This window comes from Tigriopus californicus, chromosome 6, assembly GCF_007210705.1.
Source record: "Tigriopus californicus strain San Diego chromosome 6, Tcal_SD_v2.1, whole genome shotgun sequence".
In the NCBI taxonomy this organism is placed as follows: domain Eukaryota; kingdom Metazoa; phylum Arthropoda; class Copepoda; order Harpacticoida; family Harpacticidae; genus Tigriopus; species Tigriopus californicus.
In genome coordinates, this window is record NC_081445.1 from 7,077,861 (window position 1) to 7,092,665 (window position 14,805).

Below are 14,805 nucleotides of genomic sequence, written 5' to 3' on the forward strand. Positions count from 1 at the left end.
CAACCTTTCTAACCTCTCCCAATACGAGAGCTCTCTCATACCCTCTATGTTCGTGGTAAAACATCTTCGTACCTGCTCCAGCTTTTGCAATCCTACTGTGCTACTTGGGGTCCAAATGGGCGAGGCATATTCAAGATGCGGCTGGACAATCGACTTGTACAGAGTTAGCATCGTGACACTATCTCTGGTCTTAAACGTGTGATATTCAACGACATGTTTGAAAAACTTTACCAACTTTCAACTGGATATGCTCATAGAACTTTCCATCATCTTGGAGGACTACACCTAAATCCTTCATGGATGAGACTTGCTGAATGCCCTTGCCTTCATCATCTAATAGTGGAGTGTCTGATGGCGTCGACCCAAAGGTCAATGAGCTAAATTTCATTCCATTAACTTCCATACTACTTGCAACAACCCAAGAGTAGATTTGGTCTAGGACCTCTACCAAAGAACCGGAATTCTGACCATTCCTACCGCAAACTAATTTTGTATCATCAGCATAGGAGGAGATATTGACATTACTACTACTAAGCTTCTGAAGTGGAGCAATGAAGATAATGAAAAGTAGAAGACCCAAAATGGAGCCCTGAGGAACATCCGACCTCACACGACATCATGGATGTTACCAAGGAATCCCTCGACCTTAATTAATTGCTTCCTACCACAAATGAGACTTCTTAACCAATTTTCTAAAAAGTAATGTTAACGGTAAAGTATCGCCTTTTTGGAAAAGTTTTTTTCGGGAATGGTTCAACCCTTGACCACACATTCAAATCCAAGGGACTATGGTCGTAAAGTTCCGTTCCCTCTTGAATTACCAATGGAATGGTTAAAATTGATGAGCTATGTGATCAAAACTGATCAGCTTTTAGTTTCTTAATTCATTTACCGGAATTTACGCCTAGAGTCAACCTTGGTTTTCTTCTTTTTTAGTCCAACTGACGGACTTCAATTTCTAGGTTAAGACAAAAATGGTCCTTTACATATGGGCCAAAAGAAGCGGGCAGAACTAGATCAATGTGCTTCATTACTAAAAACAAGGAACATATTTGTTTTTCAGGGCTATATATGTTATCTTTTGGGACTAGGGTTGGAACCGATGGCACTTGAGGATAATATCGTTGCCTTGTTCATGATACCTCTTAGATTCGCTCGTTTGTGTTGTTAAAATGGTATTCCTTCGCAGACCAATTGGAAACATTGGATTTTTTCAATTGGCCACATTTTGAATTATACAGTGGGGAATTTGAGACCGTGTTTTTTCAGGTACTTTTCAAGTTGTTCTTACTTTGCACTAATGAGTTACTTTTTGACTTCTCATTCATGTTAGTCGATTTCGAAGAATTTTGTGTTTTGGCCTAGCCATAGACCATAGACCCAGAAGCTTAGTAGACATAATTTGCCATATGTTTGGGCCTCCAGAACAAGGGGTCAATTTCTGTTAGGAAGATATTAAAAGGGCACATCTTTGATCAATCTTTCATTAAGAGTGCTGGCGACTAAAATCAGTAATTTTAACGATAACTATAGCAACTTATGCTGATTTCTAGGCTCCGAAAAAACTAGTGCCGGCCAAAACTTGCAGGTAAATATGGTCTTTATTGACAGCAAATTTGCATAAAAATAAACTTTCCTAAACATAGGCAACAATGCGTTTGAGGAGGGAGGAGCTATTTTTCCTTCCATTTCAAGCAACACATAGGTGAAAAGGAATATTACATTATAATATCTTTAAGCACCGGTTATTGAACCTCCTATCCCTAAGAAGCTGATTCTTGTCATGTCCATGCTGGCTCCTGATTAACAGACCTTGAATAAAAAACCAGCTGCCATTTTGGCCGAACTTATTTGTTAGTCGGGAAAAAATGAGAAAAAGCTGGAAAATGTGCGAAAGAGTATAAAGAATGCAAAAACAATTGCAAGTGTGAAAAAGTCGAGAAAAATGTTTGAAATGAACCAAAAAAAGGCGATGAATTGCAAAAAAGTTACTGCCATGGCCAAAAGGTCATTGTTAGTCCTGTTTATTGCCTTTTTCTGTTGCCAAATTCTTGGACAACAATTTTATATACTGGGTGATCTATTGAGTTACTGTATTCTATTGACAAGAAATTTAATCTTCTTTATTGCAATGCTTGACATTAGGACACTTTTGAAGTGATTCCGATGTTACGGTACAGTATACAACTGATTCTTTTCGAGAGTCTAGTGCTATTGCTTAGAGCACTTTTGCTCACTTAATGATTAGATTTGTGTCCGATTTGATCAACAACTGAATAAAGTCCTTGTTTCAGAAGTTATCTTTCTCTTTGTTACGTATCATCACAGGAAAGAAAGAAAAATGGTCAAAAAAAAATAATGTACAAGAATATTTTTTGAGCCCCAAAATATGAGAAAAATCCCAATAAAGTATTAGGAGACAAGGTGGAAGAAAAAAAAAAGCACTGGCAATCACAAGGAAAGGTTTATCTCTAGATGGAGACTGTACCGGTATTATTCCAACCAAACAGTTGCATTTTTGTTCTAACTCAATTATTTTGCGCTTTATTGCTCAAAGATGGCTTTGAGAGCTCGTAACTTTTGCATACAGGTGTGATTGAATTGCGAATTAGAAGACCCAATTCGGTTTGCGAACGTGGGATCGAAATCGATAGGTTTCTAATTCAATTGCTCATTTTCTTCCCTATCATCACCGTCCCATGGCGAAGTTGTCCTTGGCAAATGGGAGGAACGTATAAAAGTGAGGAACTCGTGAATCAGAAGACAGAAACAATGAAAAAAGCAGCACCAGTTGAATACTTCACATCTGTGAAACTTTTACCTACGTACGTCCATATTTGTGTTTTTGCAAGAGTTGTTCAATCGTGTGACCGGACACGAGAAAATGTTCAATTTTGGGGAAGCTTGCGCCTATCAAAATAATTGCGCTACTAGAAGTATACGTAGTGCGATCTCAAGGGATAGGAGATATTTCAACGCTTTCATAGATTTTCCTACTTACTTGGAATCGAATCTCTAGGGTTGTCGTAGGGTTACGTAATAATTCTAAAACAGGTTTTCACTACCCGAAGTAACCATGTCAACTAATGCACGTATACTGTATTTACGGAGTAACGGGACAGGCTCATGATCTTCCGTCCTTCTCCCCGCCCCCTTTCCATCCAAGCGCTCATATCCTTATCGTTGGGGCTTGGGGTGGGACGACTCGAAGTTCCTCTGGAATTGTTCCCTACATCCTTTCATCAGATGACCTTTTCCTCGAGGTTCCACACGGAACGGAGGTTAGCGGCGAGTTGCGGAGAGGGTTTCCGGTAGGCTTTCAACGGCCTTGGGGATCCCAGAATCCGGTGCGATGGGATGATGGTATTGGGGAAGGGCGAAGGGCGGGCACACCCTATTTTGAGGCAGAAATAGTGATGAAAAGGTTATTCATAGAGGGCGCCCTTTTAGCCGGGACTTTTTGTCAGGATGAAGCTAGACAATAATAGTTTAAACGGGAGACGTAACTTAAAATAATAGCCGTCTTTTTGACGTCAGTAATTGATTTAGAATATGCAGTCGCTTTTGAAAGGTGTATTTTATGCCATTCATTGGAGACAAATGAGTTGTCTCACACTTCCCTGCCAATACCATAAGCATGAGATCCCTCCAGAAATTGATAGTAACCACTGGAATAAGAATTTGCTTCATAACAGTCCCCAGCTTGGGGACTACTTGTTTGAAACCCATTCGAAATGGGACTACTAAATATTGCTTTTGTCTGTTAGCCTGTACAGAAGAACATCACCTTTTTTGATCCACGTATCTAGATCCTCTGCAAAATAGAGCACAGGGAGGAGGTGTGACGCTTTAGTGGGTTTGGGATAGTTTCCTGTCATGAAAAAATCCTTAGGTTCGATTTTCCTTCCTCAACAGCCCAAGGGAAAGCTTTAGATGATAAATATATATTCACAAAAAGTTGATCATGGCAGTAGACCGCCGGCTGGTTTGATTGGGCTTCAGAGCCTAACACTCGCCTATAAAAAAGTAGCCCCATACGGCAAAGTCATTGAGTTAAATGAAACAGAAAAATGGTAATGCTCGTCTTCAACTGGTTTGTCCTCACTCAATTAGAATTGTTTTGAATTGATTCAAGACTCAACCAATCAAAGACAGACTTTTCCATCGATCTCTCAATGAGTAAATTCCTTCAAAAACTAGCTTCAAATTTGGAACAAAACCAATTGAAGTGTGGATAATGGGCCATTTCATCTAAACTGATTGAGTACAACGGTTGTAAATGCTGATAAAAGTGACAAACAAATATACTGCGTGGCCATAGAAAACGGCGAGTTCAACTTTGCCTTTGAAAAAAGACTAGATCGAACATTGAAATAAACATTTCCCGGATTAGTATTAAGACTTGGACCATCTTTTTTTCAAGGTTTTCTACAAACGAATGGTACTAATTGTCTAATATCAAAGAGACAGGGGTGTCAGCATAAGTTGGCTCTGCTGTCCTCCTGTGTCAACTCTGATCAAGTACATCGTAGTTTCAAGGCTCTGGTGGTCCCAAATAAAGACCACATCGAGTGATACGCTCCGAATTTGTTGTGTGGATATGAATATAATTACATTTTTTCGGACGTTATTTCCGGCCACCCTGTTAAAAAACGAGTTTAGGCATCGTTAGTTGCCACGAGTTAGTATTTTGATCCCAAATATGGAGAGGGTATGCAGTGCAGTAGTTGACTCAGCTTCCTGAAATGAGAGCTGTCCTCAGTCCGATTCTTCCCCTCGACCTTTCTCAAGGAAACTTGTCGACGTTAAATCCACATCTACGGACGGAGAACAAATCTGATATCGCACGATGACTTTGTCTATCGAAATGCGTAAATGAAGCATGTTATGGCCGGAATCTTTTTCCGGACTAGACTAAACCTTTCGACCTTGGCACCACAATTAATTGCTCAGCAACATTTGCACTTTTGTGGATGCTCTCTCTATTCACAGTATTACACGCAAACCAACATGTAGCCAATTAACGGCTCAGAAACATAACTGCAGTAAACCGTGCCGGTAAGACGTAGTTTCATTTGGATTCATTGTGAACCATTTGAACACTATCCAAGCGTTAGGCTAGCTTGCTAGTAGTTGGTACGGAAATCTGAAGGCGCCCTCTGCAAATGGTAGTGGAATTCATTGAAATTCATGGCCTGCACCTCGAAGGAATATGGAATATAAAACGAGCTCGTGGGAATAAGGACTCTTTCAATTTATCTCTCAACAAGATGTTCCATATTTGCGAATTCATAATCAAGTCTTGTTTGCCAAGAAATTCAAATTGACAGTGAGTGGTGCTCTTTGTTCAAGGCAAGATGACTTTCCATAACTCCCGCTCACCAATTCAGTGTGATCGACAATGCCAGTTGTCAGTCTTTTGAATGGACCATTTGCAGGTTTCTCCAGGGCTAAAAGACCATGATTTTCCGACTGGTTGAGATCGAGTAAGTGCTCCCTCCACATGATGCCATTTCTGCATATCTTAATTTCCTTCGACACCCCGTCCGTTTAATTGTACCAATGAATGTACGAGGTACATCCATAGTTCTGCACGCGTACTTGACGACGTGCAAGAACGAGTCGCGTTTGTTTGATCAATAAAACTTTGGGACAACTTTCCTTCAGCTTCGTCTAGTGGAACGACACGAGCCTCGACAAATTACATTTGGGATCTAAGTTTGAAAATTTACACCCAGACCCGTTTGCATGGTAAGTTTAATTCAAACTAACTTTGTCATCCATTCGGACCGAAAGTGTTCATCAGAAGAACTCAAGAACTCACACGTCGTTCTTATGGGTAAGTTCCCTTCGTTCGTCCCAAATAAGCAAGACCTTCGGCGGAAATCTCCACGTTCTGCTTATCCCACCAAGGAGACCGACCGCGGAGTGTACCTTCGCACTTCGTACTTGTCCATGATTGTGAGTTGCTCCTCGCTATCAGACTCCCGAGAGATTATTCACCAAAGAGGGGCTTTAAATCTCCAAAGAGTTCTCAAAAGCCCAGTAAGATCAAAATCATGTTGTGGTGGCCAAACTTAAAGTAAAGCTACATTCGAAGGGATCTGAATAGGGAGAAAGAGAAAGAGAGCGAGAGAGAGTGGAGTTGACAAGTTTTCACATGAGTAAACCAACAACCAACGTGGACGGGAACATTGTGAATGATAGTGGGTTCAAAGTGGAGGCCGTCAACCGGATTTGGTCCGAGTATGATGGATGTCTCTTTTTCTGACGAGCAGATGAATTTCTTGAGCTGGACCACGTCTCTTCTGGAACACGGGCAAAAAAGACGAGGGGGATTCAAGTTTTTTTTTTCCTGGCTCAAGTGGAACCCACTATAGGCTTCATTGGTTACCACCACCACCACCACCCTATGTTGACATTCCTTTCTCATCCACTTGACTGGGGTTCCCCAAAAAGTCGGGAAAAGTTCGACAACTTGGCTCCAACTTGAGTTGATCTCGTTACTTGTTGTCGAGCCTTGGTGGCTTTATTGTTCTCTCCATCCAGGTAAAAACAAACTATCTCACGTGGATGGAAATGGATCAGTTTTGATTCTAATCATCAAATATGAATGAATGCGGGTCATGCCCCCTTAACTAAGCTTTCAATTTCCACATGGCAATGGGATCGTGTAGAAGAAGCCCAAGAATGCGTGAATAAAACCTTTGATGCCAAGCAGAGAGGGTGCCAAGGCAAAGTTAGAGGCATGTCCAAAGAAAACGAACCTGGATGGACACACTCCAAGTTCACTTTTCCAAGTGTCAGCACTTGTCGCAATCAAGAAGGGAGAGACTGCGACCCGTCTCTGTGGAACCCGGTACAAACAATGTGAAAGGAAGGAACTTTAATCCCCAGGGATAGTGCTGCCAACGATCCAGGGGATAGAAACGCCAACGATCTAGAGTGGAACACCCATAAAAACGTTCAACTTCAATCCTCTCGCCCACGAGCGACGAAATGAAATATGGCTGTAAGATATATATGCTCCCGAGGTTCTGAGAAATTGTCGACAGGTTATCCCATCTCAAAGTTCCGAATTCGATTTGAAACCACACATAGGATAAAACATCCCAAGGGACATAAGGTTGGATCCATGTTGCCGTAGAGTAGACCGAGCGCAACAGTACGTGTATGAACGTGTACGAGTAGTGGCGAGGACGAGGAGAAAAGTGCTTCAAATTCTGGCATCTAAAGTTTTCTTATCCGCTCTATCTATGCGGGGATACTTTTTGTTCGCATTCTTTCTCTCTCGTTCGCAGACAGGCCATATTGGAGAGGTTACTATTGCTAGGGGGTTGTTGTACGAAGGGGCATAAAATCCTATCCCTGAAAAAACCGACGACGGACCATGTTATGGATTTCTTTAAAATTGGTGCGGAACACCAATTGTACTCAAAATTCATTCACGGAGAAGAGGAGATGAGATTGGAAAGCGAAGAGGGACCAAGACTGTAAAAGACACTGACGAGAAATTTCTGGGGAAATGGTACTTCGAGTTAACAAGTAAAAAAACTGAAAAAGCTCTTATCCCGAGGGTGGCATGAGGCTAATGTTTTTCTTGGCTTTTCTTGAAGTTGTTTGATCAGAGACACCAGATATTTAGACTCGAAATAGTGTCCATGTTACACCCAACTACAAAGCGTAAAAGAATCTCAGGAATGTGATCTTTTTTGAAAGGAGCGAGAAAAGTCGCCCCCTCCCCCCCCCTTCTTTTTCCCATACCAAACGAACGAAAGGCGTTTTAATGAGATCTTGGCCACCTCTTACAATGTTTCAGTGAAAGCATTTCGGATTTCCCCCCCACTTTTGAGCCACCCAAAGAAGAAAACACAGATTCTTCTCGCCAAATGTATGTGCGTACAGTTTCTATATCTTTAGATGAATTCTTTATATCAATTCATTTTTTCTAATCATCGAAATGGCAAAAATTGCATTAAATTTGAAAGGCGTACTTCTGTGATTAACTGGCTTGGCAAATTGTAATTGAAAACGGTGGGTGAATGGCATATATTTAGAAATGGGACCAACTCGAATGGAACAAGTGTCTATCTGTACATTTTCGAGCGAGTTTGGTTCAAAGTGCACCAATTACTCGATCCACATTTAAGCAAATTGGTTTTGGGTAGAAGATACCACCTACCTACCTGCCTACTGTTCTCATTCAGTCTTCCCTTCGCCTATTTATGAAGATAATCCCAGTCGATTCGTGATAGTAAAATGCAACCTGACGCACACTTGGCGTTCCAGAATGTCTTTTGTTCCGACTTTGTGCATTGTATTATAACCAAAAAAAAGTTACAATTTTTTGCCCTCTACCAACTGAAATTTACATATACCAAGCTAAAACAGTCGAACTTCGATTTAACGATATTTTCCGCCACCGAAAAACATATCGTTACATCGTCGAAACTTGCTATTAAGTACGAGTAAATACAGTATTTAGTAAGCAACAAAAATATCGCTATATCGAAGTTCGACTGTGCAGGAATAAACCAACCAGAGAGTCAAATCACATGATAAACTCAACCAATAAAACATTTTCCGTTTCATTTCTAGAACGGGATGGGAAGGATGAGTGGGCCTAAAAAGCCTCTGGAATCAATCACTAAACCCACCACACAAACAGCAACTTCGTCAGGTAAACCGGCATTGAATTCGGCTCAGTCGAAGCTGACGCCCAAACCATCCAAGGCCAAAAAGGCCCCCAAATCTGAAAATCAGCCAGGTGGCGAGAAACGGAAACGAGACAGCGTGACCAAAATTTCCAGAGCACTGAGCTCGTCTCAACCCAATCTCAGCCATGGACTCGGGGCCAATCAGCGTGATCATAGGAAGTCCTCCAATGCTTCAGCAACCTCATCGGGTCGAACTAGCGCCAATTCCACTCACAAGAAAAAACCAAGAACCAAGACTAATGGGAAGCGGGCTCAACCGTCAACCAAAAAGACTGACCTGATCAGTGGGAAGGAACACCCCGATCTCAAACCCAAAAGGACATTTGGCCCGGACAATAGATCCCCCATATTCTCGTTAGACATCAAGACTCAAAACACCCGGCTAGTGACAACACGTCAACGGCAAGAAATCTATGCTTTGAACCGACTCATGACCACCTTGGAGAATGAGCGATTTAAGACCATGGTCTTGGAAAAGGCCCCTCGATCTGACACCAAAAGGCCAACAGGCCCGCTGGACGATGTATTTTTGTAAGCCACCACCACTGAGAGTAATACAGATATTCATACTGTAGACACTTGATCACTTTTAATCATGGCGAAACACAAACAAAAATGATTTGGCATACTACGTAGGTGTTGAAACCATCAAATCTAACTGTTCGTTGAAGATCAATCCTAATGAAGATAACAGGGCTAGTTCTATGGCCGAGAGATGAGATTGGCAATTTTTACTGTACGAATCATCTGTACGAATATCGTCAATCCAGATTAGTTACCTAGAACAATGAAGTCCACATCTCTGCTTTCTCAGGCTCCAGCTATGTACAATTTGATCCCCACATATATTCGTAGGGAATATGTAGGTGTTGTTGATGTTGATCCGGTAGCATCTTTCAAGTCAGACTTGGACAAGTTCTTGACCAAAATTTCTAATCAACCCTAAGTTTAAGGGCTGGCCAGATCCGCCAACTCTAATTCGTTGGTCGATCAGAAAATATGTAAATGTGAATTTGAATAAAATTGATACGTGTTTCGTCTTGAAGTGCTGGGCATTTTATTCCCAGTAGCGGTTAGGAAGTTCGCAAAAAATGTTTTTGAACATTGACCCCCCCAATTACTTCAAATAGTTGGACAATAATTCCAATTAGTAAGAACGAATTTGCATTTGTTTGTTTCTGTTTTTAATAGGCAACGTTCATTCCGTTACATTTCTTCAATGGTGTAAATGCTACGAAATATGGGCTTTTCATGTCCATATGGCAATGATGGCAAGATAATTTTTGGTAGAAATTCCGTTCTAACTAGTGACCAACAAAATACCTTGCGTCAGGTTTAAGATCGGATACTTGGCCAAAACAATAAGCTGAATGGTGGAAAGTTTAAGGCTATGATTTTTAATCTCAAGGGCATGGACAAACCGACTTGGTCGTCCCGATTAAGGAATAGTTATTGAAAATATATTTAAAAAAAGCCAACTTATATATTGGGACCGACTCCTGTCCCTGGATGGAGTTATACAACGTCCAATGACAATACGAACGTTATCTCAGTCTTTTTATTCTTAAACGTATCCATGAAAGGGTCCCTATTTAACAAGGAAAAAATGAAGTCGGGAAATTGGAAGGAAAAAATTAATCTATTTTCCCAAAAAAATATTAAAAAATTGAAAAAGTTTTGATCGCACGAATAGAACTTTAAAAATCACAAAATAAGGACTTGCTTGAAAAAAAAAGTCCAGGAACGCGCCTAGGTGTGCCCCATTAGAAGGTAAAGGAACAAACCAAAACTAAAAAAGAGCTAGATACAAAACAAAACAAAATAAAAATTGTGTTTTCTGTGCCACAAAAGCTACTTTGTCCTGGAGCGAACTGATAGTAGCACAAGGCAAGGACGACTTCACCACTGGCCAGCGACGGGGGTGGGGGACAATGAATAATTCCAATTCCAGTCAATCAAATGTATTTCTCTGTACACTAGTTGACTCAATTATAGCCTCAGAAAGCAATGGTCAGTTTGATCTCAATCGAACGTCTGTGTCAAAAGTTTTGGGCATTTAAAACTCGGACTACGGAGAGCACAAATTGAATGAGCTAGCACCACGTTGGTAAGATCTTACCAACGTGGTGCTAAGCAAGTCATTTTCTGCCCACGTCGATTTGAGTTTCAGGACCTCATTGCTTTGAACGCAGGCGTTCGATTGATGTTAAAATTGGCGAACGCTTTCTGAGCTAACTAAAGTCCAACTTGTGTGAAGGAAAATGTATTCGGTTCATCTGGACAAAAGTTACGTTGCCCCACCCTACCGTCTTTGTCCAGGAATGACGTTGTCCTTGCACAAGGATTACATTTAGGGCTGCCAATGTTTTGTTATTTAATCATTCAAACCCATGAGAGCAAAGAAGAAATAATTGATGTTAAAAGTGGAACTACATAAACCGCTAGGAATGTAGGTTCCGTGAACGTTTCCATCCGCAACCAAGGGCTCCTCCTGGTCGCTGAACTTCAGAAAGTCGTCATTGTTTAGCCATTGCACCGTGACCTTACCGACCTGTTAGCGTTCTCCAAGGTGGCCACTAGTCTCCACCCAATTTCTTGCCCGCTTCAGGGGCACGTGGAAACGGATGGCTCTTCTCTTGGGACGCTACCACGCTCAACCTATGTAATGTTAACCAACAGTCGGTCTGGGGTGGTAATGGGATTGGCTTGTCGTAGTAGTCCTCGTTATATAACGTTAGATGACTTTATAAAGAACATCTATAGTTAGCACATACCGCACCTGTCTAATTACTGGTCATGTCTTGATGGTGTTGGACTGACTGACTACCTATCGACCTCAGGATGGCTTCACGTGACCCCTACTGTCAGATGCAGACTTGGTAAAAAAGACCTGAGATTTATGTTCACTATGGTTGACTCTGAGATCCTGGCCAGATTTTAGTGATTGGTGGGGCGGTGAGTGAGGAGGGTGCGTGACCGTCAGCAACCTCTCCATGCATGCATGCATGCATTCATTCATCATCTCTTCTCGATCCCTCCCAACTCCGTCCTGAGATCCATCCCAGATGTGCCATCTGGTAACACGTATGAGCCAGGCCTAGGAAAGGAGTCATGATCACGGCCTGGAAGAAGCTCACTACCCGCTCGCCCGAGCCCGGTCACGGCGAGGCCAATGGCGGCGGGGCCTGGACGCCCCCCGCCGTCAAAGGGGGCGGCTCCCCACTGGCCCACGCCACCAGCCCGCTCAACAGCCAACTGCAGCAAAAGTTCGCTCGAGGCGTGGATTGTAATCTGCAGATCGTGATTCGCGGCGATCACGGCACGGGCAAGACCGTGCTCTGGCAGCGCCTCCAAGGCCAGGGCTTCCAATCCGCCCACCAACCCACCCACGAGATCCAAGTGGCCTCCATCCATTGGAATCACAAGGCCTCGGACGATATCGTCAAGGTCGATGTGTGGGATGTGGTCGATCGGGGCAAGAAACGCAAGGTTCAGGTCGATGCCTTGAAATTCGATCGCACGGGCGGTGCCGCCGCCGACGCCACGGCTGCCACGGCCGCCGTTTGCGATGCTAGTTTGGATGCTGAGTTTTTGGACGTTTATAAAGGCACTCATGGGGCCGTGTTTATGTTGAATGTGGGCAAACCCTGGACGTTTGATTACGTGAAACGCGAGGTGCCCAAAGTGCCCCAGGGTATCCCCATCCTCATCATGGCTAATTTCACTGACCTAGTCGACCAACGCTGCATTGCCACGGACGAAATCCGCATCTGGATGGAGGCCGAAAGCTCCGCGGGTCGAACCCTGTGTCTGACCGAATGCTCCTTGTTGAATGGACTAGGACTTCGATATCTGCACAAATTCTTCAGTCTGCCCTATCTGACCTTGCAGCGGCGGTATTTGGAACAACAATTGGCCACTAACCAAGACGAGATACGGGCCATGAAATTTGAACTGGAAACTTGCGCTCCCGGGTGTAGCAACCGGGCCCAGGAGCTGCACGCATCGGTCAATTTACCGCCTGTAGTGGTCGTACCGGATGGCGATCCAAAGGTAAATATCGAACCCGGAAAAGTGGAGCCACCCAGGGATGAGGGTCGGGGTCAGAGCCCGACCGTCGAGTCACATGTAAGATCTTCGGAGACCCTAGTCTCAACCCCTGGGCTAGTTAGGCGGTCATCAGTGCCCGACGTTGATGACTTCATTCCCATTGAAACTAAAAACAGCATTGACACGTTTTTATCGGACGAAAATGGCCTCAGAAGCGAGGCAAGCCCGACAGCGGCCTTGGAAGAGAGCGAAGATGAAGAGGAGGACGGCAATCCGATGGTGGCCAAAGTCCAAGAGGATGTCCATTCGGACTGAGGGCTGAAATAGTATTTTTTGTTATGTTTGTTCTGCCAAATTTTACGCGTTCAAAAAAGAACCCAGATGCATTTGAAGGATTTTGAATGGTCTTTTAATCTTCCTGACCCGCCTTCCGTTCCCGATGCGATGGGCTATTGCCAACAGTGAACCAATAAAAAAATTGGCTAGTTTTTTTAAGGTTGGATAGAGACCCTTGGTGGACTTTACGCCACCTTGTATCCACGCATATTTTAAAGATCAAAATTAGAAGGAAGTGAGGCACATGATTAGGTGTTAGACAATGATCAAGTTTTTTTAATAGCATTGGTTTTGTTTAATCCACAGTATAACCTATAACAGAGTCCCTTTTTCTAACTGAAACTAGGCAATCTAAATATGTGCTTCGATTTATTTTTAAATATGATTTAATCGACCAATGATTTGGAGTTGGCGGATCTGGTTAGCCCTTGAATATAGGGTTTGTAAGGATGGAAGTGGACGAAGCGGAAATGCGGGGAAAGAATGGGAACGATCCAGTAGGTGAGAGAGCAGAATGACAAGTGTTTATTTGCTAGTCAGCTGAACGGGGAAAAAGGCTGTAATGGCAGAGTAAGCATCGAACCTTTGGTATAGACATATGGAGAGATAATCCAAGAATACTATAGGGTTGATCAGGAATTTTGGTGAAAATACTCGTCCAAGTCTGAGCTAAATCCTGCTACTGCATCAGCACCTACAATATATACTCACTACGAATATTTGAGTGTAGCAAATTGAACAATGAAGGAGTCTGAGAAAGAAGAGAATTCTAACTAGCGTGGATTCTCGAAGGCTTGAAGGTGCTCTCAAAATGCACGTTAAGCCTCTACGGTCACTACAATTGACCCTAAATCCTGGGTTGGGACAAAGTCCATGGATGCTTTTAAAAACGATACCTTTCATACTTTCTCTGACCACTGTAATGTCCCAACTTCTTTAATCTCTCCCAATACCAGAGCTTCCAAGTGAAACATCTTTGGACCTGCTCGAGCTTTTGCAAACATGCTGAACAGTTTGGAGCCCAAATGGGCGAGGTATATTCAAGATGGAGCTGGACAAGCGACTTCTACATCGTGATACTATCTCTGACCTAAACGTGCGATATATCCAACCACATGTTTGAAAAGCTTTGCCAACTTTGAACTGGATATGCTCATCGAACTTTCCATCATTTTGGAGGACTACACCTAAATCCCTCATGGACGAAACCAGGTCAATATTTTTACCTCCATTATCTACGAGCGGAGTGTTGATTGGCGTTGACCCAAATGTCATTGAACGGCATGTCATCCCATTCAATCCCATATTACTCTTAGTAATCTATCAGACCACCGGAATCTTGACCATTCCTACCATACACTAATTTTGTATCATCAGCATAAGAAGAGTTCCTGGCTTTACAACTGAGCTTGAGAAGCAGAGCTATGAAAGTGATGAAAGGAGAGGACCTAAAAAGGTGTACCTGGACCTTAACTAATTGCTTCCTAACACGAATAAAACTTCTTAACCAATCGAGAACCTTGCCTTGGATCCCAATCTCATGAAGCCTGTTAACGAAGAGGCCATGTCTACCTTGTCAAAAGCCTGTGCCAAGTCAAGATAGGCTACGTCGACTGACTCATGACTAGAGATGGGGGAAATATACAAGATTTATATTGTAAAGTAAAGTATATTTGAGGAGGGTTTGTAGAATTATGCCCTA

General features: G+C 42.7%; 2 protein-coding genes across 2 annotated transcripts; both read left to right on the forward strand.

Annotated features, from left to right (window-relative positions):
• The first annotated feature begins 1,558 nt into the window (after window positions 1–1,558).
• LOC131881911 (uncharacterized) lies at window positions 1,559–9,291 on the forward strand. Its single transcript, XM_059228910.1, has 2 exons — window positions 1,559–1,588; window positions 8,599–9,291. The coding sequence occupies exon 2, from the start codon at window positions 8,605–8,607 to the stop codon at window positions 9,250–9,252; it is 648 nt and encodes a 215-aa protein (XP_059084893.1). The 5' UTR covers window positions 1,559–1,588; window positions 8,599–8,604; the 3' UTR covers window positions 9,253–9,291.
• Window positions 9,292–11,657: 2,366 nt separating this feature from the next.
• Window positions 11,658–13,159, forward strand: LOC131881907 (rab-like protein 6). Its single transcript, XM_059228905.1, has one exon. The coding sequence runs from the start codon at window positions 11,829–11,831 to the stop codon at window positions 13,080–13,082; it is 1,254 nt and encodes a 417-aa protein (XP_059084888.1). The 5' UTR covers window positions 11,658–11,828; the 3' UTR covers window positions 13,083–13,159.
• Window positions 13,160–14,805: the final 1,646 nt, after the last annotated feature.